The sequence below is a fragment of the Danio rerio genome, chromosome 5 (genome assembly GCF_049306965.1).
Source record: "Danio rerio strain Tuebingen ecotype United States chromosome 5, GRCz12tu, whole genome shotgun sequence".
In the NCBI taxonomy this organism is placed as follows: domain Eukaryota; kingdom Metazoa; phylum Chordata; class Actinopteri; order Cypriniformes; family Danionidae; genus Danio; species Danio rerio.
Window position 1 is genome coordinate 23857250 of NC_133180.1, and position 25963 is coordinate 23883212.

Here is a 25963-nt window from a genome sequence, read left to right on the forward strand (position 1 = left end):
TTATAAATCCTTATAAACGACAGTTAAACCTTGCTGAATAGCAGGAGTGCCAAAATATAACATAAAACTGGATAAAACAACAATAAAATAATTTAATGATATATTACGATGCAACATTTCAGTGTTATTTAGCTATGTTTAAACTGTACAGTAATTTTATTTTAGATAAGATTTATTTTTCATTTAATACAATAAAATGAATTTCATTTTTAGAATATAACTGAATCTTTAATTGTGATTTATAAGGCGATTTACAAAGCATAAACAATCCTCACTTTAGGCTACAAAACTGGATGAAGTTAACAAAAGCACTTATTAAAATAAGTATTGTATATACTTTATATACTTATTTTTTATACTTTATATACAAGTATAACAATTACTATTCATTCATGTATTTTCCTTCAGCTTAGTGTGTGCTCACACTATGTATAGTTGCCTTGAACCAGGCCGAAGCACTCTTGTCCTCCCTCCCGTCTCCCCTGACGTCCCGCACTCACATTGCATTCGAGCCTGAGCACTCTTACATCATCGATGATGCGCTGTTTAGTTTAAGAAGTGCTCTCTCTCAGCACGGAGGAGAATTCTTTAGTTATATTGTTTTAGTCGTTTGGGATGCAGTAACACGCTGTCAAGAATTTCGCCGAACAGATCAGCCACTTTTGATGTTAATAAACAATCATAAACTCCTTGTGCTGCAGGAATAGGAGGTTTGCTAAAGGCGCAGCTGTGGTGCAGTAAGGGGTTTGCGTTCATTGAACAGTAATAGTGGTTAATTTATCCAAATCAAAGTCCCTTGCAAACTGTCATAGATTAAAGACACAAACCCCTCACTGCACAACAGCTGCACCTTTAGCAAACCTCCTAGTACCTGCAGCACGTTGACTTTGATTGTTTATGAGCGTCAAAAGTGGCTGATCTGTTCGGTGAAATATTTGACTGCGTGTCACTGCAAATTGAACAACTAAAACGATATAACAATATAAAGAAATCTCCACTGTGCTGAGTGAGAGCACTTGTTAAACTGAACAGTGCGTTATTGATGATGTAAGCATGCTCAGGCTCAAATGCAATGTGAGTGCGGGTCGTCGGGGGAGACAAGCACGCTTCCAGTTTCAAGGCAACTGTGCATAGCATGAGTACGCCCTTGGAAACACCCATACACACATTTACAAACACACTCATACATAACAGCCAATTAAGTTAATCAATTTCCCTATAGCTTATGTCTTTGGACTGTGGGGGAAACCGGAGCACCCGGAGGTCTTCTTGCTGTGAGGCAACAGTGCTAGCCACTGTGCTGCCCAACTATTACTATATGCCTGAATAATAAGATATATAAATGTTAGTTTAAATAGTTTATTAACCATTTACTTACACATTCTGAATGATTAGAAAAAAAATACACCAACTATTCTTAAATTACTGGTTTGTAAATAATGCTATACTAAATTTAGTAATGAAAAATTAATCATTAACAAAATATAAAAACAAAATCATTAAGCACATTATAGATGTGCTTATAAGTCAAGATTACAGCATTTGCAGCTGTAGTTATAAACTGTATACTAAGGTCTGTTAATGTAGAGTTAAAGCTTAACAGAACTTTTTGCTAATGCTTAATAAATTAATCAATAGTGTTTAGTTATTATAAAGTATTACCGGTTTGCTTAATTACCTTTAAATCTTCCAAGGATTCTGAAAGTCTTTCTGGTCTGACAGGAATCGAAGGAGTTTAGATGGTATGTTTCTGCTTGGTGCACTTTTTTCTGCTATGGACCTACATTCTGGATAGTTACTCAGCATGCTCCTGTTGTAAATACAACAAACATGTATCAACTTACTTGTCTTATAAAAATGAAATAAACTTAAAAATGTAAAAACATACCTTCATATAAACTCCAGAGTCAGGGCTGCTTCCTTAGGCTACATAATGTTTAGCACATAAGAGACTAAACATGTAGCTCACCACAATTAGGGGACAGCTCAATGATCTTGTTATTGTGACTGTGGACTCTTCTTCTGAAAAAAAGAAAAGAAAAGTGAGTTGTGTGTTGGGTCTGGTACACGTCCACATGGAAAGAACCTATATAAACATATGGTTTAATATAGGTTTTGATTTAGGTTTTTGAAATATGTGACAAATATAAAATTGTCTGTTTTCCTATATTACATGTACATATATGGGTACACATATGCACACCTATATGGTAAATTATTAATATCATTAATAATATTATAAATATTATAATTATTATGTAAAATTATTCAAATACATGTCTGCTACATAATTTAAAAGAAATTAAAATATATATATTTACTTAATCAAATATTACAAGAAATAATTAGAAATAAATAATAAAGTGCAAGAACAAAAATAAGGCAAAAAAAAAACAATAAAGGAAAGAAAAAAAATGTAAAAAAATTATAAACCATTTTGTTTTACATTTCTTTCTTTTCCACTATCTTTATACAAGAAAGAATTGACCTTGAAAATGTTTCAGGAAAACGTGTAGACATCATAGCTTTCCATCTCCTCTCACTTATTTGCCATAGTTAAATTCCATAACATGCCAATAACATGTGATACAAAATTCAAGTGGCACATACATAAGTTTTTCGCATTTTTTAAGTTAGTTCTTACCCAGAGAGCAAACCTACATTAAATTAACATTGAATAAATGTTAAAACATCAATCAAACTATCATTGAAACAACGTTAAAAAGTCACCACTGATTTTTAGGCAGTTTTCCACCCTGAAATAATGGTAATTCTATGATAATAAATAGACAAAACTGTCCCAAAATCAGCATTTATTCAACCAAAATTAAATCTTATTTTTTTACAATGAACCCAACATTAAATAAAATGTTAAATCAACCACACTATCATACAATTAATGTTGAAATTTAAAGTAGATTTTTAGCCAGTTTTGCATCAAGAAATAAAGTTATTACAATGACGCTAAATAGATTAAACGGTCACAAAATCAGCATGAAGGCCTGGCTCACCATCAAGATGCCCACATTGAAATTGTCTCTCTTATCATCAGGTGGCTAAGAGAGAAAAGAAAAGAGATTCAGCAGTGGACCAGTTATTTCCTTATCACTTTAAACAGACATTACCAAAATAAAGAACTTGTAACATTTCAAATGATGCAAAAATAAATAATAATAATAAATAACTGCTTGGTTCATTTAACAGATTACAGTAGCAGGTTAAAAAACCCAGATAAAACACCCACATCAACCCAGTACTTTTTAGTTTGAATACATGTTAACAAAATTCAAAACTTACTGAAGCAAAATGTGTTCATGTAAACACTTAGTAAAAATATAGGTACAAGTAATTGGTTTGCCAAATAATAAAAATAAAAGCATCAATATCAAACAAAAACCCTGACCATTTTACCTCTTAAACTTGGAAGTTTACTGTCATCCCCTGTATTAGGTACAGATGGTCCAGCACAACTGCCTGAGTTCTGAAAGAGCAAAGACATTCTTGGTAAAATGACAATAGATGCAATGCTAAATATAAATCATTTTTTATTTTAATTTTTTTGTATTATTTATAAAAATGCAGTACTGACCAGTCAGCATCAATTTTTACACCAACACACCTACAACAAAAATAACACTCATTCAGTTTGAAACATGCAGCACATAGTCTACTTTTATACTTTACAAACTTTGTGGATAATAAAAAAATGAAAACATTTAAAACCCCAGCTGTATTTTATTTCATTTGTCCATATTAATTCAAATTCAGTTTGGATTGAATGTAAGATTTAAGATTTTTATTTAGATTGCTGTGAAAATGTACCTGTACCTTGTACTTATAACCAAAATTACAGAACCTGGAAATCAACAAAGCAAAATATCAGTGAACCTTATATGTACAAAACACTTAAAACCAAACAGAAAAAACGCTGAACATTTTACCTCTTAAACTTCAAAGTTTACCGTCATCTCCTGTATAAGGTACAGAGGGTCCAGCACAACTGCCTGAGTTCTGAAAGAGCAAACACATTCTTGGTAAAATTACAATAGATGCAATGCTAAATATAAATCATTGTTTATTTTTTTGGTTAAAAAATGCAGTACTAACCAGTCAGCATCACTTTTTACACCAACACACCTACAACAAAAATAACACTCATTCAGTTTGAAACATGCAGCACGTAGTCTACTTTTAAACTTTAAACTTTGTAAATAACAAAAAAATGAAAACATTTAAAATCCCAGGTGTATTTTATTTCATTTGTCCATATTAATTCAAATTCAGTTTGGATTGAATGTAAGATTTAAGATTTTAATTTAGATTGCTGTGAAAATGTACCTGTACCTTGTACTTATAACTAAAATGACAACATAAACATAAAGCAAATCTTATATCATATATCAGTGAACCTTATATCTACAAAACACTCAAAATCAAACAGAAAAACCCTGAACATTTTACCTCTTAAACTTGAAAGTTTACAGTCATCTCCTGTATAAGGTACAGAGGGTCCAGCACAACTGCCTGAGTTCTGAAAGAGCAAACACATTCTTGGTAAAATGACAATAGATGCAATGCTAAATATAAATCATTATTGTTATGGTTAAAAATGCAGTACTAACCAGTCAGCATCAATTTTTACACCAACACACCTACAACAAAAATAACACTTATTCAGTTTGAGACAGTCTACATTTAGACTTCACAAACGTTGTGAATAATAAAAAAATGAAAACATTTAAAATCCCAGGTGTATTTTATTTCATTTGTCCGTATTAATTCAAATTCAGTTTGGATTGAATCTAAGAATTTACCTGTAACATGTACTTATAACCAAAATGAAAGAACCTGAAAGTCAACAAAGCAAAATATCAGTGAACCTTATTTGTGCAAATAAAACTCACTTAAAATCTACATAAAAAGATTTCATTTGCGATAACACCATGTGTAGTTCACTCTATCAAGGTTTCATTAAAATAAAACTCCTGATCTCCTAATAGTAAAGAAAGTATTGTTTGCTATAATGAATCGAACTGACAATTAGTTTGAAGAATTTTAAGACTGTGGAAGAACAACTCATCTTTATATCTTCATATTAGCTGCCCTTGAGATTCTTAAAAGTGAATAAATAAATATCAATGACAGTTCAACTCGACTACAACAAACATTTAATTGTGTGCTTTAAGGTACACGTTGTATTTGAGGCCGAAAACGCATGACAGTGTAAACACTATAAATACTTTTAAATGTCACACACGTACTGTATCACTCTGTTATCTCTGTACACACAAACACGCGTCGCGAAATGCGGAAGTTTTTTTTCGTTTCATTTGGCGAGCGTTGTTAAATTCCATAACACTCTCATCAGTTCTTGCTTCTTATTTGCGTCTATTACCCCAGTTTGTCACGCGGGATGAATGAAATGTTCATGAGTTAAAGTGAAACTGCCGAACTGCAGTTAAAGTCAGGCATCCTGCTGATTTGATTCATAAGGGCACTTGTTTGTCAGACGGCTCACCGGTCAGGTATACATCCGCGCTAAAATATCAAAGTATGAAAGTCATCCAGCTCCCAACCCAACGTTGAGAATAGATTAACGGCGATATATATTTTTTTACCGCGCGATAAGTCTCGCGTTAACGCAGCACGTTAATGCTGATAACGGCCCACCACTAATAAAAACTTTACGAGTGTGTATTTCCCCTCATACCGAGTTACAAATGCCTCCAATTCACGCGAGTCTAACTTATAACTTACTTAAAAACCAGCAAAGCTGTTCCACTGAAACTCGGTCACACAGCCTTAATACGTCGGTCAAACTAAAGCTAACATTTGATAACGTCAGTAAAAATATGAAATTAGTCATTAATATGCAAACAAACACAGACGGTCAGGTGTTACGAGCGTTTGAAACACGTTAACGTTAGTGTTCATTAAAGGTAACGTATATCAACCAAACTACACAGTGACACAAACTTTGAATGCTATCCCTTGTTCAATGCACTGTACAAAGAAAACATTTATATTTCTATAAAATAATTAACATACCTTTTACACTCTTACAGACAAACTGACGTTTACCGTTAATCCAGTCAGGTGCAGAGGGAGTGAGTGGGTGATTGGACGTCACGCCACTTCCCGCGCACGGCAGTTTAGAAAAATACGGACAAACAACTGTAAATGAACAGATATCATATTTACTGATGAGAAAAACATATAAAAAGGTAAAAAATCATTAGGTAAATGCTTGTTTAAATTACATTTAACCACTCATAGCTCAGTTTGATCTTAATGAAATAAAGTCTGATCTTATTAACAATATTAAACGTAATTCACTGCTGTACTTTCCATGGGCGCTTCATAAAAGACAAAAATCATTTTAAATAACGATAAAAAGGTAATAAAGCAGTCTTTTAACTAAAATATTGTTATATGTTTTATTAATCGTACTTACCAGGGAAAAAACAGAGGAAGAAATATGTCCCGGTGTCCATCAAACGCTGTCTGAGCTGCGATCCCCTTCCCACAATGCAATTCGAAAATGTATATAAACGGAAAAACACCCGTAATACGTGTATACGGAAAAAATCTGTTAAAATATACAGTCATTTAACTGTTATTTTACAGATTTTTTTTACAGTGTAGCTAATATGTTTATGCACTACTGATCAAAATTTATAAATAATACATTTTTTAAAATATATATTTTATATATGGGCGTCACGGTTTCTCAGTTGTTAGCACTGTCACCTCACAGCAAGAAAGTCGCTAGTTTAAGTCCTGGCAGTTGGCATTTCTTTGTGGAGTTTGCATGTTCTCCCTGTGTTCGCATGGGTTTCTTATGGGTGCTCTGGTTTCCCCCACAGTGCAAAGACATGGACTATAGGTGAACTGGATGAACTAAATTGGCCGTAGTGTAAGAGTGCATGTGTGAAAGTGAGAGTGTATGGGTGTTTCCCAGTACTGGGTTGTGGCTGGAAGGGTATCCGCTGTGTAAAACACTTGCAGGAATAATTGGCAGTACATTCCGCTGTGCGACCTCTAATAAATCAGAGACTAAGCCGAAGGAAAGTGAATAAATATTTTTTTATATTTCTTTATATTTGTCTAATGCTCTACTAAAGCTGAGTTTATTTAAGGAGTCAGTAATAATAAGGAATATCATTTAAAATATAAATTATGTAATACAAATACTTTTAAATTTAAAAAGTTGTCCAATGTAAATTGGTAATCGCTAATACAAATAGTCTTTGTCTTTAGAAAAAAGGCATCAAAACTACTTTTTAAATTCTGGCTTTTTAAATTTTAATTCTGGCTTTTTGATTGAATTATCTGTCAAATGTTAAGGGTATCAGTTTAGAGGTATGACCCTGTGATTGTTTGCAAGATCACCATATTGCCTGTGCCCACTGGCCTAGAAATATATGTGAAACATTTTAACCTTCAGTTAAAGTCAGAATTATTAGCCACCTCTTTCATTTTTTTTCTTTTTTAAATATTTTCCAAATGATGTTTAACAGAGAAAGGAAATTTTCACAGTATTTCTGATAATACTTTATCCTCTGGAGAAAGTCTTATTTGTTTTATATAGGCTAGATTTTATTGAGGCAGTTTTAATTTTTTAATCACTATTTTAAGGTCAAAATTATTAGCCGCTTTAAGCTATATATTTTTTTAATAGTCTACAAAACAAACCATCGTTATAGAATAACTTTCCTAATTACCCTAACCTAATTAACCTAGTTAAGTCTTTAAATTTCTATTTAAGCTGTAAAGAAGTGTCTTGAAAAATATCTAGTCAATTATTATTTACCGTCATCATGGCAAAGATAAAATAAATCCGTTATTAGAAATGAGTTATTAAAACTATTATGTTTAGAAATGTGCTGAAATAATGTCTCCTTTAAACAGAAATTAGGGAAAAAAATAATTAAGGGGGTCTAATAATTCTGACTTCAACTGTATGTATAAACTGATGTAACAATGGTCTTAAAATATTGTTTCTGTCTTTTTTTGTTTTGTTTGGCTATTCTTTTCTGTCTTTAATGTTGTTGCTTTTTTTGTATTATTCTGTGTTGCTTTAAGGTCAAAATAAAAATTAATTCATTTTCTTATCAGCTTAGTCCCTTTATAAATCTGGGGTAGCTACAGCGGAATGAACCATCAACTTATCCAGCATTTGTTTTACGCAGCGGATGCCCTTACAGCTGCAACCCATCTCTGGAAAACATCCATACGCACTCATTCACACTCATACAAACGGACAATTTAGCTTACTCAATTCACCTGTACAGCATGTCTTCGGACTTGTGGGGGAAACCAGAACACCTGGAGGAAACCCACACAAATGCAGGGAGAACATGCAAATTCCACACAAAAATGCCAACTGACCCATCAGAGCCTCGAACCAGCGACCTTTTTGCTGTGAGGTGACAGCACTACCTACTGCACCACCACGTCGCCCCCAAATAAAAATATAATATAAAAATAATAATAATTTTAGAATGTTGTTAAATTACAAAGTTTTTCTTAATATTTTTATGGAAATATTAGAATACTTTTTATATTCAATTTTCTTTGATAAATAGAAAGTTCAAAAGAACAATAAATCCTGAACTTTACATTTTATTATAAAGGTCTTTACTGTCACTTTTGATCAGTTTAATGTGTCAAAGGGATTCAAAAACATCTTTCAGCATTGATAGAAATAATAAAAAAATTAAGCAAATCAGCATTGTCATCATTAAAACATGAAGGCTGGAGTTATAGCAATGCATCACAAGAATTAATTATATAAAAAATATGAAAAAAAAACAGTTGTTATAAATTGCAAAAAAAAAAAGATATTACTATATTTTTAATATTGCTATAATGTTACCATATTGTTTGCATCTAATTGTATATGTATTCTTGGTCAGCACATTAATAAACCTATTTCAAAAACAATAAACAATTATTAGTCTATCTTTTTTACTCAACTTCACCATAATAGAATAAATAATGACCACAGAATTTGAGCTTTTGGTCGAATTATAACTTCAATTCAAGGCCTGCATCACCTGTAGTTCTTTCTGTCTCTCCTCCTCTCTCTCCCCCTCACTCAAGCATTCTTGTTCGATTTTGTTTACCCCCCATAAACAAGCCCACGATTCGCCACACTAAACGATGCACTACAACAATCAAACAAACAAACACTGCTCCCTGACCCCAGCTCAGCAAGACAGCTGAGTGTCTGATCACTTCTCACAAACGCTGAGTGCAGGTAAACATCATCCTGAACACTGAGTGGCTTTTCTGCTCCTGAATAATGAATTTCGTCTCAGCTTGTTCAGTGTTCGATCATGTGTGAAGACAATAGAGAGACAAACACTGAACTGATGCCATCTACGTTTACCGAAAAGCATGCTGATATGTGGGGTTGCACTTCTTTAAGGGTTTTTTTTTCTTTTGAGATTTGAGGTCAGGCATGGAGATTCTGTTTATATAAGAGCAGATTTATAGTGAAGGTCAATGTTTGTAACACTGTTGACCGATTAGTGATGCCCATTATTTTGTGGACACTTTTTGATTAAAATCTCAATTTAATAGTCAAATGTAGTTCTATAACTTCATATAAATACTTTATATACAGTGCTCAGCATAATTGAGTACAGTTTATTTTAAAAATGAATATTAAGTATTTTGGTGCATTTAAACAAAACAGATTTATTAAACAGATATATTTATTAAACTTATATTTTAGTCACCAAACATATTTAGAAATTGAAAGATAATACAATTAAAATCAAGCTACAAAATTTCAATTTCATTTTTTTTTTGCTTCTCTTGATCTTTCCTCTTTTTAAAATTTGCATTTAATATTTTTCAATAACATATAAATTTGGGTGTACTAGTTTTTGGAGCGTTATTGTTAGTTATTTTGTTAGATAAGCTCCAGCTTTGGCTTCAGTACTGCTAATCTAATGTATATGCACAAATATAATATTCTGTAGCTTCCTAAAAATATAAATTTAAAAGATATATTTGTGAGGGGTGTACTGATATATGCTAAGCACTGCACGATTCATATTGCACAAAGAAAAAATGGCTTAAATCAAAGAAAAACTAATAATATGTTTACATTTTATTTAAAAGGCAAGTTTATTTATATATAGCACATTTCAGATATGGTGTTAATTGAAAGTGCTTTAAGAAAATTAAAATAATTATAAAATGATACCCAAATATAGGAAAAATAATTTAATTGATTAAAAATGTGTTAAAAAGTAATTTTATTTATTTATTCTATGACTCAACTGTCACACAAAAATTAGTTTAATGTGTTTTGTTTTCAATTTATAAGAGGCATGAGCCAGATATAAAAGAAACACATGTCTTTTTGCGGGAGAGAAAAACAGTAAGAGTCATTTCTTTTTAGCTTTAGACATTTACATGGGTGTTGAAAATAATTTCTTCTAATTCCACACCAGGACAACATGAGCCTTCTTGGCCTTAATGCATTAGGTGAGAAGGTGACAGGAGACAGAAACATGTTCATGAAAAATAAATGAAGGTCTGGACACACGCACCAAAACAATAGGGATAAAAAACACATAAAAACACTTAACATGCTTGAATTTATCTTATCAAGTCCATTAGGCACCTTTAAAACGTCTCTTTCCGTGTCCACACATTGTTATTCCAGTCGAATTATTCATTAAATAGCAAAAAAATATGAATTAAATTCTAATGATGTAGACAACAAAGTGCATTACGGGCACGGACGGAAGCGAAGACATCTGGTTTGTAAATGTCTCATAAATGTTTATCAATCCGTAAAAGTAGGCTATGTTCTCTACTCATATCAAGGCATTCATTTTTTTGTACACTGGGTTTTTTGCTGAAATTGCATTGTTTTTTACGCTTTATGTCCATAAAATTAGCTAATATCCTGACAGAAAGTTAGAGTTTTTCCGTTTCTGTTTGTTTAAAATGTTTTATTTTTAGCGCCATACTGTTGCAGGAAATTTAGATGATTATAATTTATATGAAAATAAATATAGGCCTATAGTAGCAAAGACTTTACAACCTTTAAATGACTCGTCTACTTTGAAGTAATATAGATAATTTTGAGGGATGTAAACAATAATGGTCCAAACATATTTCCTGTTTTACATTTTTTTATTTATTCCGAGAATCCTGAAAGGTCTACATATTGATAAATAATGCGACAGCTGTTCTAACGTTAACATATGTTCAGTTGCCTCTTGTGACAGTTATTATACAGTTTGACAACAAGCAGGAATAGCCTATGGGCCAGTGACATCATCACAAAATTAAGTGATTAAAGACTTTTTTTAGACAACCAAACGTGTTGAACTTTTATTTCAAATTTAAGCTCGGTTGGAGGTTTACTTTTATGGTTGAGCTGTAATTTTGACATCTATAAAATACCACTAAACTTATAGTTTTCATAAACATGCTTTAATATGTTGGTCCTATATTATATATTTTTTCCTCGTAACTATTTTGTTTGGAACAATAAAATATATAGATATAAAAATAATGACTTATTTTAATTTTATTTTTTTAAATAACTGGTTTTAAAAAAATAGACTTTAATTAGTAAGCTCTAAGATGACTGGTGTGTGGTGTCCCTTTCTCATATAAAAGAGTGCATCAGTTTTCTTTTCCAACACCCCCCACCTCCCCAACAAAGAACATGCCATTGTTTTTGTGCAATCCCTGATTGTATTATGACTTTAGTCTAATCTGGCCCTATAATTCTTTAGACTCTTTGATTTTTGACAACACAAACCCTTTTTGTTGATCAAACTCTTCTCAGTTCTGTCAAACAAAGATATTCACAAAGTTATTAATAGTTCTCAGAACTCTTTACCTGCTTGCATAGGTTTTTGGAATAATATATTTGCGGACTTAGATTGGGAACAGTTTTGGCTTCTTCTGAAAAAACAAAACAAAACGCTATTTGTATCTAATAAAGCTGTCGAAGTTTCAGTCAAAATCATTCATAATTACAACTCAATAAATACCAAACTAGCTAAATTTATGACAATGTTTCCCCCAAATGCTCATTTTGTACTCAGTATGACAAACACTAAATTATTTATGATGGTAATGTACTTTGTAAATTCTTTTGAGTTGACTTTTCCAATTTCATTAAAAAATTATTGTTTCCAAACTTTTGTAATGTTATTCTTTGGTTACTATCTGAGCTTAGGTTCTTCTCATTGTAAATTTATTAATAATTTATTGCTTTTTCTGGGTAAATTTGTCATCCTTAAATGTAGATTTTCAAAGAAACACACCTACTTTTTATTTTCAAAAAAAGCTTTGATTTCTATGCAAACTCCTTAAAAATAAGTATATTGCATGTACTGTAAAACGGCTTGGTGTAATAATTTAAACTTGTTTAATTTGCTGGAATGTTATTTATGCAACCTTTTTGTCTCTTTGTTCATATTGTATATTTGTAAATGTTCTTGCATAATAAAAAAAAGAAAAAAAGGGTCTTTAGGCTAATAATGATGACGACGATGATGATAAAATACTAACGTAGTAGCAACGTTTAAATATATTAAACTTATTCACTCAGAAACATCATTAATAAATGCCACAATTTTATTAAACCTCAAAACCAGCATATCAATTAAACCACAATAAATTGACTTAATATTCCAGCTCCTATAGTTTTACAAATGTCTGAGTTTTGGAAAATGCCTATACATTTTATTACAACGTGAAATGTTATTATTTAGGCAACAACGAAGAACAGGGCAGCAGTCTTCAGTAGCCTATATTAAGAAATAAATCTGGGAGCTAATCTGCCACTGGAGGGCAACAGAGAAAACACTTCACCAACACCTTGTTACTGTGGAAACGACACGCGCAGAAAGAAAGCTTGTTCACGCTACACTGAACTTTTGAATGGCCGAAAAGATGAATTTGGAGGATTATTTTCGATTGATTTTTGAAGAACGACTCTCATTGTAAGTAAATATTATTTATTACACTCCAAGTGCTATTTTAGAATCAATAATGTGCTGCTGGATGAGCTGAAGCGCAATTAACTGTTGTCAAAGCTTGGTTTAAACTGATTTAGATATTTTATAGTGGATTTCATGTTCTTAGAGATTTTTCAAACTTCTAAATTCAGAAATAAGGCCGAACATGAAGGCTTGAAGGATATGAAAACAACTGCCATGCAACTTCTGGAGGCGCGCGAGCAGAGCGCGTGCGTGAGCAGAGCACTGGAAGTCCAGAAAGAGGTAGGATGTGTATGATTATTGTTTACATTTTAGCGCTTACATTTTAAATCAATATGTATTTACGCTCTGTCTATTGTCAGGAGCTGCAGATGAAACAGGAGAGTTTAAAAGATAGAGAAGAGAACATTAAAAAGGAAGAGGAGAAACTAAAGAATTCCCTACTGCAATATAACAAGTTTTTGCAAGCAAGGCAACTTTCTGAAACAACTGCATCTATCAATGGATAATGTGTTTGCTTTGGTGTTTGGTTCTACTTTAGTGTCTTTCTCTCTATACAAGGAAAATGATGCCAGGCGGTTACGTGCCATAAAGAAAGCAGAGGCAGAGAGAGCACAAACCAGACTGAAAGAACTGGAGATTCAGAAGCTAAAGACGGAGAATGATGTCCTGCTGGCACGAAAAGAGCTGCTGGAAGAACGTGTCGGAAAAGCCAAATGCTACCAAGAGTTCCTTGAGAGAGCTGCAAAAATGTCCAGAAAGGTAGTTTGTATTTGTTGTTAAAGTATGCCAAGCCTCTTTAGTCCATCAGGTCTGTCCCAGGTTTTGCTGAAGAGTGAGATTTTTTTGCACTTTGAGAGTTATCTGAATTAAACACAGTATAGGGCAAAGATGGTTAGCTTTGAGTTGCAAAATTATTTAGAGAAAGAATGGGAATGTTTCATTACAGAGCAATGCATTCTGGTAATTTGGGACATAGGAAGCTGGATCCCATTGATCTAGGTTTATTGTATCATATATACAATTACTTGTAATAAAGTATAAGCACTCAAACTACAAATAACAATTTAAATCATATAAGGAAATATGGAAATGAAACCCTGTCACATATTGATAAGCTGGTTCATTTAACTGATCCACTCCCTCTGCATCTGTGTTCTGCTTTTCTAGCTACATGTTAGCGCTGGAGACAGAATATTATGGATTTAATATTTCCAGCTTGTCAGACACACAAAGAACTTTTAAAAAATGTAACTGGACATTAGTCTATTTTATTCTGAGTGTTTGTAAGATGTTTTTTAGAAGGTTTTTTTGTGGCGATTTGCATTGGTTTACATTGTGCCATTCCTATTCTCTATGGCAGTGTTTCCAACTTCTGTTCCTGGAGGCACACTAACAGTACATATTTTGGATTTCTTCCTTATCTGACCCATTCATTTCAGGTTTTAGAGTCTCTTTTAGTGTTCTGATGAGTTGATTCAGGTGTGTTTGATTAGGGGGAGGTTGAAAATGTGTACTGTTGGTGTACCTTCAGGAGCAGGGTTGGGAAACACTGCTCTATAAAATAGCAGATTTTAATTTGTTATCAATTATATTTTAAAGGATAACTTAATATTTGGACCAGTCTCATTCTGTGCATTTTTTGTTTCTGTAACTATAAATATTTGCATAAGGATATTGAGTTTTGGGTGACATGGTGGGTCAGTCGCCTCACAGCAAGAAGGTCGATGGTTCGAGTCCTGGCTGGGTCAGTTGGCATTTCTGTGTGCATTTTGCATGTTCTCACCATGTTGGTGAGGGTTTGCCCCACAGTCCAAAGATATGTGCTATAGATGAATTGAATAAAATATAAATTGGCCATAGTGTATAAGTTTCAATGAGTGGGTTTGGCCACTGACTAAAACATATGCTGGATAAGTTGCCGGTTCATTCTGCAGTGGCGACACCCCTTATGAATAAAGGGACTAAGCCAAAGGAAAATGAATGAACATTGACTCTTGTTTTAATCTCATTCTTTTATTTCTTTTTTCTTCGGCTCAGTCCCTTTATAATTCAGGGATTGCCACTGCAGAATGAACTGGCAACTTATCCAGCATATGTTTTACGCAGCGAATGCCATTCCAGCCGCAACCCAACACTGGGAAACACCCATAGATTCTTGCTTTCACACACATACACTACGGCCAATTTAAGCTTACTCAGTTCACCTATAGTGCATGTTTTGACTGTAGGGGAAACCGGAGCACCCAGAGGAAACCTAAACAAACACAGGGAGAACATGTAAACTCCACACAGAAATGCCAACTGATCCAGCAAGAGCTCGAACCAACAACCTTCTTGCTGAGGTGATTGTGCTACCCACTGCACCACGTGACATCTGATTTAATCTAATTTAATAATATTTTTAACACTCATTGTAACATGTTATTTTTCTTTTTCTGTCTATTTGTCCTCTCTTTTTATGACATTTGAGTTTGAAAACCCTTGCCAAGTCATTGATCGTATTCAAGCACTGCAGTCAATCAACAAGGAACTTCTAGAAAATCAGACAGTTTTGGAGAAGGAGAGAGAGAAAACAAAGCTGGAACTGATGCAATACATAAATAAACAGCGAACAGCTCTTCTGCACTATAACAACCAACTGCACCAGCTACAGACACAGCTAGACAACATTCGCATAGAAGCATACAAATGGGTAAAATCACACATGCACGCACACAATTTCACTTAGATAAATGTATCAAAGGCATAGTTCTACCAGAATTGCTAATTATGTCATCATGTACTAACTCTCCACTTTTTGGAAACCTGTTCAAGTTTCTTTCTTCTGTCAAACACACAAAAAAATTAAATATGTTTTTCCAAGAATTGTTTGGAACAAATGGAGGATGAGTAAAGGATTAGAGAATTGTTATGTCTCTTTATTGTGCATTTACAAACCGACACAGACATAGCATCTCTGTTATCTGTACAGTTCGGTTTTAGAAAATTAAAGACTGTTTGCTTTACAGGAGATAAAACTGAAGCACTTCCAAACGACAGCTGCAAAGGAGACACTAGAATTTGCTCAGCTAAAGACCACAGTTCGTAACATTTATCAAATGATCATCACACATTACATCAGGAGGGTCTCTGAGCACACAGAGGACACCTTTAAGCAGTTGGAAACGGTAAATAATGCAGTAATTCAATGTTTGGCAACCATGAATATATCCGTGTTTGTTGTTGATGTGAAAATTAGCATATGTTGTTGATAAGCAAAATAAAATTAAGACAAAACAATGTAATTGTCATGTTCACCAGCAATCCAGCCTGTGCAGATTGCTGAAGAACTTCAAATCTGCCACTTTAATGAACTACAAATGCCATCGTGCACTTCACTCACACACCTGCTCCAGATACCATATGATTACATGATTACCTGCATGATCTGTTTGTTCCTGTTTTATCATTGCTTGCCTCACTAAGCCTCATAAACTGGATGTGGATCCGCATCTCCCTTGTCAGCATCCCTGGAGGATCTGGCAGCTCTGGAAGGGGTGGATTTGTTGTTCTTTAGTGATCTGCACAGGCTGGAGCGCTGGTGACCGTGACAGTAATGGTCTAAAAAGTTGTGTGATAAAATTCAACACACAAACTGATGTTTTTTTGTTGTTGCAAGAAATACTTTGGTAAATAGCTATTTTTTGGTAATTTTCCTTTCAGATTCAGAAATATTTTCAGCTTATGGAAGCAATAGATGAGGATCTAAAATTCAACATTATGCCAAATCGAACTGAAGAGAATGGCACTGGTGATTAATCTCCAAGCTTTGAAGATATATATCCAGTGAAATGGACGGATACGCGTAAGCTAAATAAAAATAGTCACTGACTACGTGTGATAAAACGAAGGGCTGTTGTGAGACTGTATGGACATTAAAAAGATAATTATTTATCTTCCATTGTAATTACAAACAATATGAAACTGTTCAAAAGTCTTTATGCTTCCTGCAAATGCAGCATGTTTCAGTTTTTAAATGCAGCCATAATGTCTCCAAAACTAAAATACACTACACTAATTAAAATCAATGACAATAACTAGGCTTTAGTCATTTTTAAAATTAGATGCCATTTTATTACAATTAACAGACTGTAAAAGGGTTAACTCAACCAAATATGAAAGTTCTGTTATTAATTATTCACGCTCATGTGATTCCAATCCCCTGAGACCTTAGTTCATTTTCAGAACTCAAAGTCAGATATTTTAGATGAAATTCAAGAGCTCTTTGACTTTCCATGGACAACAAGGGTCCCAAAATATTCAGAAGTCCAGAAAAAGAATAAAAAAATACATGTCTTCAGTAGTTTAGCTGTAATTATGCACAGCTAAGAACACCTTTGTGCACAGAAAAACCCCAGTAAAAATAATTTTGCCTATGTCTTTCATGTGAGATCAGGGAGCACATTTACTTTAGGCAATACACTGCTTGCTGCAGATCCTTAAAAAGTCTTACATTCCATTCAATACATTTCCATACATACAATCTGTTTCAAAGGTCTTTATCAAACCTATCCCATAAAGATTTTGTTTCCGTTTTGAAATCTGTCTATTTGTCACCCAGAACAAAATAGGCAAAACCCAATAAAATAAATGCTCAGATAGTGATTAATTGGTGGTGTGCTTATTAATTATATTTTTTTTGCAAATTCGGTACTATAAAATTACACTATGCATTTGGTCTTAAATTTCATTCTGTATGGTATTAAAATAGTTTTAAGAAGTCTTTAATATCACTTGAAGAAGCGTGCAGACTAACTAACGCGGAAGACAAGATGTCAAACAAAGTAATTTTTAAAGTTTTGTTTTTGTGCTTAAAAATGTTCTTGAAAAATCACATGAAATGTTTTCGCAATTTTTTGCTAGACTTTAAATGTCTTTTTTTTTTTTTACTGTTGCTGAATATCGTGAATGAAAGAAAAATATCGCTGATTTTAATAAAACACCTTATTTTGTGTCTCAGGGGTTTGGAATGACGAGGGGGAGTAATTAAGAACAGAATATTCATGTTTTGGAAACTAGCCTTAAAAGCATCATAATTTTTGGATTTGCAAAATTTACTGCCCAAAATTCAGCAGACTGGCTCTGACTTTTGCCAAGTGTAGTGTTGACTCCCTTAAGCTCAACAGAACCGACAGACGGCAGACACTTCTCTGTGTTTTGTCGAGTGAGTGTGTTGCCCCTGTTGGTGTCTGCTGGCATCAGTCAGAGCTTGTTTTTGCCAATCGAGCTTGTCGCTGGTAGAATGTCTGAGAAGTGAAGTACTGTACTCTGGAGATAGTCCACATTTGTTCCTGGCTGTAAGTGCGGTATGACTTGGCATTTCATATAGGGCAAATATGTGCAATTTGTAATGTGAATGTATACACATGAATATTGAAAGAGTCTTACAGCTGGCTTTATTAATTTTAGAATCTAACATAGTGTAATATGTATCATATTAGTGTAATAATGATGATAGTCTTGCACTCGTCTTTTGTCACCTGTTCTTTTTCACTTCCCTTTTTTCCCCTTCCCTTTCTTCCCTTTCTTGGGTTTAGCGCTGACCTTCTTGGCCTTGCGCACACAAAAGCCCCTCCAGTAGGCCTGAATGACAGTGGCAGCTTGACTCTGTATCTGCCTTTCTCTTTCCTGCTGTTCCCTCAGCTCCTGAGCCTCCTGTCGCTCCTCCATTATCTGTGAGTACTCCAAGTCCAGAGTGTCAAAGCGCTTCTCCAGCTCTGTCAGCTCCATTTGATCTTCCTCATGCATGCGTGTCATTTCCTCCAACTCTGTCTAAACACACACATGCAAAATAACATGCATTAATACACATATGATTAAGATAAGAGGTGTAATAAGGAAATAAAAGGTGTAATAAGGATGACTAAAAGGTGACTTGTCAGTATTATTGTTTACTCCAACAAGTAGACAGATAGTCTAATTGCACATTGAGCCTCATGATCACCAAGTCTGTTATTTTTTATTTAAAGTACTGTAAAACATTTAATATGGAAAGTAGAATTGCTATTAAAATTTGAAATTTTTTACTGTTTTATTTAGAATTGTGTGTATTTAATTTTTATAATGGCAACTTTAAATTATCAGCAGCCATTACTCCATTCCTTACTACCACAAGATCCTTCACACTTCATCTTGATATGCTGTGTTGGTGCTCTTTTATTATTACTATTAATACTGCAGCTGAAAACTTGTTCTGTTTAATATTCTTGAGGATACAAATATCTAAAACATATTTGTTTTGAAGGGCACCTATTATGAAAATCAACTTTTGGAAGCTGTTTGGGCAGGACTGTGTGTAGATATAGTGTGTCCACAATCATATTAGGGTGATATTAAGTCAATAAGTCTCCTTTTCTAAATTTCCTGACAATAAAATAGGATAAAAATCCCTCCCTTTTTAGGGTCCACCACAACGTGAAGTAGAAGTGAGGTTTCCCTGCCCACTGACTTGATTGGCAGCTCCTTATTAACATGTCTTTTGTAGTAATTAGTACTGTATAATCATATCAACAAGACAGGATGTGCGGAAAGCAACCAGGATTATAAGATATAGTCAGTTCGCTGTGATCCTCAATCATCATCAAATGTGATCAAGAATGAGTTTTACAAGTTTAAAACGTTTTAAAACAGAGCATGTTTGTAATGACTTACATCGATTTTACCGTCTTTACTATCACCACAGCCGCATGTCAGTACAAATATAAAAGAAGATGCTTCAATCCCTGTTTGTGGACGTAAAATAAGGTTTAATTTGTACATGAACATAACAGATATCTATATAGCAGTGAATATTAATGTGTATCCTGTCGCATTTGCGTGCAAAAACAGTGCAAAGTTGAATGCGCGCACTGTGTGTGTCTGTGTGCGTGAACTTTGTAACGACATTGTGTGTGACTCATCGTTGCAGAAAAGCTTGAATTCACAAATACATCAAATACTCATTGGGAAAGTTCTTACAGTAGTATTTCTCACAAACGATACAGCGAGACACAAAAGATTTTTAACAGTGAAATAGACTTATTTCTGCCACTTTTAAACAGCAAATAACGGTTCTCACGGATCAAGGAATTTTTTGGAATATCATGAAATAATAACAGGTCTAGTTCATACTTTGAATGCCAGGGAAAATTATTTATTGTTGTCCAGATCATGGGATATCAGGGATTTTTATTTGTCATTTTAAATTATACTTCCCATTTATCAAAAAAAAATTTGGTCTACACTGTATTTATTATGTTATTTAACGTGTTTTGCCTATCTTTATGGTTATGCTATTTTTAGTTTGCCATGTTATTTCTGTCCTGTTTTTATTTGCTTAGTATTGCACACCGGATGAGCTCATCCCCCAGCATGCTATTGCAGAATGGAAATATTTAACTAATAATAACAACTGCCTTTTTTCTATTGATTGCAGGTGAATGAAACTTTTTAGTCAGTGAAAATCAGGGAATTTTCTTGACTCCAAACCTTTGAAAAGTATCTGCAAATACAATCAAAAATGACACTGCAAACATCAGTAAAAGGCATGCCACATTAATGCCAACCTGTTTCTCTCCTATTTCGGCATCATATTTCTGGATCAAGTTCTCTATCTCTGTTTCCTCCTTGTATTTTTCCTGCAAAGAAAATCCAGTAACATTCAGAACAAAATCATGCTTATATGATTAGCTGAATGACAGTTGGATGTGCACACCTTTCGTAGATCCTGTTCTCTCCCTCTGCTGGCTTTGATAACATTATTGAGCTGAGTTCTCAGTTGACTGGCCTCCTGCTGCAAGCGAGCTCTCTTCCCGTCTGACGTCTTCCTGTCTGAATGACTCTGTTTCTCAGCGTCCTGTTGAGTCCGCATCACAAACTCCTCTAAACCTTTTCCCATCTGATGCAGTGTGCGCCTCAACTGGAGCACTTTATTATTCAATGTGGAGATCTGGAGTGAGAGACAAACAATTAAAAAAAGAAATGGTGGGTGATGTTGGATGAGGTTTTGTGCTCTTTACCTCTGCATCCTTGTTTTTATTTGCCTCAGCAACCTCTTTTTCCAATGCCTCTATGAGCTTCTGGTTGGCAGAGTGACGCTGACTGACCTCCAGCATCATCTTTCTGCTTTCTTTTTCCTCCGCAGGGGTTGTGAGCAGCCTCTCCAAAACAACCTCCCTCAATTCGCATAGGCCATTTCTAATTTTCTGTGACCCCATCTCTCCTGTTGTGTTTGGTTCTATTCGTTTTAGCACCACCTTTGTGGTTGGAGTTGCCCTAAGCAGACGGATGATCTTACGAAAGGAGTCCTGAACTAATTTAGCTGATTTGGCTTTTTCTACCTGCAGTTCATTTTGATCATGATTTCCATCCAGAGCTATAGATTGGTACTTTTCCTCAAGCTTCTGGTGCTCTTTCAGGGCCTTCACCACCTCCTCTTCCAGGCTCAGGGAAAGTGCTTCTGAAGACTTCAGCAAAGTGGGAAGAAGAGAAGCTGTCTCCATCTGATGAATGCACTCATCTAGTACCCCCAGAATGAGCTTTGCTTCCCGACATGAAAGAACCTTCCTGGATGGGTTGATGGTCTTTGGGGAATCTGCCTTAGTTTTGTTTGGAATGGTGGCAGCATCCACGTCCATCATTACAGGTTGCTTTAAGTGAAAGAAACAATCATATTTAGACATTAAATAAACATCACTGATAAAACATTCATTCATTTTTTAACTTAGTCCCTTTATTAATTAGAAGTCACCACAGCAGAATAAACTGCCAACTTCATTCATTCATTTACTTTTCGGCTAGTCCCTTTATTAATCTGGGGTCGCCACATCGCAATGAACCGCCAACTTATATTGCATATGATTTTTGCAACGAACGCCCTTCCAGCCACAACCCAGCACAGGGAACTCTACAGCCATTTTGTCTCATTTAATTCACTTGTACCTCATGGTTTAACTGAAGAAAAAATATTCAAAGATGATTTCTTGAATTTACAAATTTTTTTTTTACTTTAAGTGGTTGTAAACAATTTATTTAGACTGAATTTAAAATTGTATTAACTTGATTTTTTTAAAATGTAGATTTAACACATAAATTGTTTGCAACAGTTTTGCAGACATAATTTTCTTCAGTGTTGGACTGTGGGGGAAACCGGAGCACTCGGAGGAAACCCATGCGAACATGCAAGCTCCAAAAAGAAATGCCAACTGACCCAGCCAGTGCTCGAACCAGTGACCTTTTAGCTGTGAGACAACAACGCTTCCCACAGCACCACCGTGTCACCACTGATGAAATAATGATTTTAAAAACATTTAAAACAAGATTATTGTGATATACTTGGGTAACAATTTTTGGTCCACACAATGTTCCTACGCAATCTCACGACAATTCTTATTTTTTTGATTAAGTGGCTAATTCGTACAATTTGCTCATCATCACCCAATGATGGTTAGGTTTAGGGGCGGGGTTTAGTGTCACGATCCTTTTTAAATATGTACATTTTCATACGCCTGAATGAATTCTAAACTGACAAAACGTAAAATGCTTAAGTTTTCTCGTGAGATCATGTTCAGGGAATGTTGATTTTGGGCTCCCTGAACATTCTTTTGTTAGCCAGGAAAGTTTCTTTATAATGTAAATCGAACATTCCCTCAAGGTTTGGAGATAGCCTGTTTTAAACTATCTTAAAAACATCCCTGATATACTAAAGGTTGTTTTTGTATACCGAAAATAAAGCTAGAGAGAACATTTCTAGAAAATTCTTATTTAGTTGCCCTCAAAATAAAAATGTCTCTAAACAACTTACTTCAGTATTATAATAAATTAAAACAGCAGCATGAAAACCACTATTTCCCATACGTTACCGTGTTATTATTCTTGCTGGTAGAAAACTCTCTGCGCTTGCGGTAGAACAAACTGTTGTTATTTATACCAGTTGCTGTGACAACCGTTGGCAAGACATTCTGATCTTCAACCCTCCGTTCAAACTTCTCAGTCCAGCAAAGGATAAAATAAGAAATTTCCCTTATGATCTACTTAATATCTGCACGCTTATAAAACTTTCAGATATTTGTTTCATAAACCTCATGCTATGAGAGAATACATTCGTATTTGATATGCAACAAATATTTTCACACCGTGACTTTTATTGTGACATTTCAGCTGTTTCGCTTCTGATCCCAAGAAACGACACTGTCGTAAAAAAGTCGTAGCAGCAGATTCTTTCGCTTGTCGGCGGCGGGTCTTGTATTTATAATGTTAGAAACTCGATTAAATCGCGTTTTTCTGCTTTTTAAAGTTAAACGCGTTGTTTATTGATTAGAAAAGTCGTTGTATACTTAGCCTTTTCGTTGGTGTTTTAATTTCAGCAGATGACAATGACGTAAACAGACAGACTCAGTTTGGTTTTAATCATGATTCGTTTAACATGCGCCGTTAAAGTTGTTTTAATGCGCATTTTAGCATAAACTCGCTCTGTTTGGTGTTCGGGGACAGTAATGCGCTTCTCTGTAACTCGTGTGGTGTAGCGGAGCACTGTTAAAGTTTCTCTGCAGCAGTGAAAGGTCACTTTATTAAACGCAGAGACTATCCGTGTCCCCCAAAACTGCGGTCCTCTCGCGGAGTCTTGGTTCTGCGGGATGGCGGACGGGGACGACGACGTGCCCCTTATCCTGACCTGGGACGATGCGAGCAGCGGGCTGCTGGAGGAAGATGAGAGTGAGTACATCTGTCTCCTTTACACCCTATTCAGCGCAGCACCCGCGGAAACCTGAGCAGGGCTGTTTCTCAATTCCAAGGACGCAGAGAATGGACTTGCGTTCTTGTAGAGTGCGGTCTTGCCAGGTGTCCTCGGAAGAACGAACTCAGGAGACTGCGAGGGCAGAGAACGCGTCCTTTGAGAAATGGGATGCTGCGTTCTTCCTGATGGTCATGTGACCTTCACGCGTTTTAAATGGAAATTATTTAAACATTACAGCCTTCATACAACGATTTATTGTTTCCCCCCTCTTCAAAATATATACTTTGAATAAAAACATTATAAATATACTCTGCACAATATAAATAAAACAAATTTTAATACGAATTTCATCAAACAAACACCCTTAATGTGTTTATTCTTTTATTAAGATATTCATGTTAATGTTTACTTTCACCGTTTCATTTAGGGAAACTCCTGAGGTAAATAAGTCATATCTCTGAACTTTAATAATAAATCTAAATAAAATGCTGCGCTTCCCACCTCCAGTCGCAATGACTTCTGGGACTTCCAGAGCGAGCTCGCTGCTCAAGTCCGCATCGGTGCGTCCTCAATATCAAGAACACATCCGGGAAGTTTCACGCGTCCTCCGTACTTGCGGTCTTGAGTATTGGAACTGAACTTGGGCAGCTGATGATGACGTTGCACGAGAACACGAGGACGCAAGACCGCTGAAGAACGCATATTGAGAAACAGCCCAGGACTCTACTGATGTAGAGCTGGACTGTGTGCTGTGCAGGCCAGTGCAGATTTTACCCATCAGCCCTCTTCTGCTGTTCTGACATCTGTTATGTGCGCAGAGTCTGAGCTGTCAGATACTGCCCAATACCTCAAGTATTTTTTTAAACTTAGAATATATTGCTTTTTTTTTTATATATATATACACACAATTAGGACTATTAAAACTGAATAAAGCCAATAGGGTTTGTTTGTTTAATAACTAAATCAGTGGGAATTGTATCAGGCAGTAGATTAAAATGTCAGCAATTTTACTGAATTCTGTAGCATCCAAGCAACATTTAGAAAGCGATGTGCAATAAATGCATTATTTATATGCATATTTATTGTATTGTTATATACATATAAAGATAGGATTAGATGTATGGCGGCACAATATATCGTTTCAGCATCGATATGGCAATGTGATCATTCTTAATAGACACATATCAGGATATATGCAATGTTGAGTTTCATTAGCATGTGTTTTTGATGCCTGGAATTGTAACATGATTTTAAAAGCATTTAGACATTCGACTTTAACAATGATTTATTTTATTGAATTATTTTTATTTTCATCATTCAGTTACTGTATTTGAATACTGTTAGACTCCAGAAATGATAAAACATGTCATTTTTGTTGGATCTTTTTCTTGATTGTTTTTATTGTTTGGTTTCCCAGAGATGGGTTGCGGCTGGAAGGGCATCCACTGCGTAAAAACATGCTGGATAAGTTGGCGATTCATTCTACTGTGGCGACCCCGGATTAATAAAGGGACTAAGCCAAAAATAAAATGAATGAATGAATGACTATTTATAGTTTGTTATGCATGAATATACTATAATAGCATGTGCAAATACAGAAATGCACTGCAAATAGCAAAGACCACAATGAAAATGTGTTGGGGGATCCCAAAAAGTTTATAGATTGTTTATTAGATTTTATGGAGATGCAAATAGTAAACATTAATTCATCAATCATTGACTAAACACGTGCATGAAAATACTCACAAAACATGCAAATACAGAAATGCACTGCAAATAGCACAGATCACATTAAAAATGTGTCAAGTAAATTTATAGATTGTTTGTTAGATTTTATGGGCGAGGCAGTGGCGCAGTAGGTAGTGCTGTCGCCTCACAGCAAGAAGGTTGCGAGGGTCGCTATTTCGAACCTCGGCTCAGTTGGCGTTTCTCTGTGGAGTTTGCATGTACTCCCTGCCTTCGCGTGGGTTTCCTCCGCGTCCAAAGATGAATTGAGTGGGCTAAATTGTCCGTAGTGTATAAGTGTGTGTGTGGATGTTTCCCAGAGATGGGTTGCGGCTGGAAGGGCATCCGCTGCGTAAAAACTTGCTGGATAAGTTGGCGGTTAATTCCGCTGTGGCGACCCCGGATTAATAAAGGGACTAAGCCGACAAGAAAATGAATGTTAGAGATGCACTTCCATTGCAGAATCATTTCAATCCCTCTAACATTATAAGTTATT

At 34.8% G+C, this 25963-nt stretch overlaps 3 protein-coding genes across 12 annotated transcripts in view; 2 read left to right on the forward strand and 1 right to left on the reverse strand.

Annotated features, from left to right (window-relative positions):
• Window positions 1-12870: 12870 nt before the first annotated feature.
• cfap73 (cilia and flagella associated protein 73) lies at window positions 12871-19050 on the forward strand. Of its 8 annotated transcripts, none has more exons than XM_073952157.1 (8): window positions 12871-12989; window positions 13157-13268; window positions 13349-13458; window positions 13548-13748; window positions 15460-15681; window positions 15998-16156; window positions 16692-16833; window positions 18566-19050. In XM_073952157.1, the coding sequence occupies exons 4-7, from the start codon at window positions 13737-13739 to the stop codon at window positions 16785-16787; spliced, it is 489 nt and encodes a 162-aa protein (XP_073808258.1). In that variant the 5' UTR covers window positions 12871-12989; window positions 13157-13268; window positions 13349-13458; window positions 13548-13736; the 3' UTR covers window positions 16788-16833; window positions 18566-19050. The 8 variants fall into 8 exon arrangements, 7 of the variants coding, with proteins under 7 accessions (XP_073808258.1, XP_073808254.1, XP_073808255.1 ...); XM_073952153.1 differs by having other exon boundaries at window positions 13349-13453; window positions 13548-13751; XM_073952154.1 differs by having other exon boundaries at window positions 13349-13453.
• drc10 (dynein regulatory complex subunit 10) lies at window positions 15889-23878 on the reverse strand. 2 transcript variants are annotated; one of them, XR_012405898.1, is made up of 6 exons: window positions 22868-23878; window positions 21026-21655; window positions 20722-20955; window positions 20573-20644; window positions 16568-18800; window positions 15889-16298 (listed from the first exon to the last, which is right to left on the reverse strand). XR_012405898.1 is itself a non-coding variant. In NM_001386718.1 (5 exon segments), coding segments are annotated over 4 exon segments (1209 nt in total). In that variant the 5' UTR covers window positions 21647-21655; window positions 22868-22944; the 3' UTR covers window positions 17879-18518.
• The window catches only part of tpcn1 (two pore segment channel 1), a 30335-nt gene continuing 27583 nt past the window's right edge, over window positions 23212-25963 (forward strand). For both annotated transcript variants that reach the window (XM_005165220.4, XM_073952152.1), the window contains exon 1: window positions 23212-23720. In XM_005165220.4, coding sequence (XP_005165277.1) covers window positions 23642-23720 — 79 coding nt within the window. In that variant the 5' untranslated portion in view covers window positions 23212-23641. The remainder of the gene's footprint in view (window positions 23721-25963) is intronic.

What these genes read in the sequence shown, in the direction of transcription:
- cfap73 (XM_068221437.2), top strand. Translation starts at nt 12,928, where the DNA reads ATGGCCGAAAAGATGAATTTGGAGGATTATTTTCGATTGATTTTTGAA. An exon ending in CACTGGAAGTCCAGAAAGAG is followed by an intron (nt 13,269 to 13,348) that starts GTAGGATGTGTA and finishes GTCTATTGTCAG; the next exon opens with GAGCTGCAGATGAAACAGGA. An exon ending in AATATAACAAGTTTTTGCAA is followed by an intron (nt 13,454 to 13,547) that starts GCAAGGCAACTT and finishes TCTCTATACAAG; the next exon opens with GAAAATGATGCCAGGCGGTT.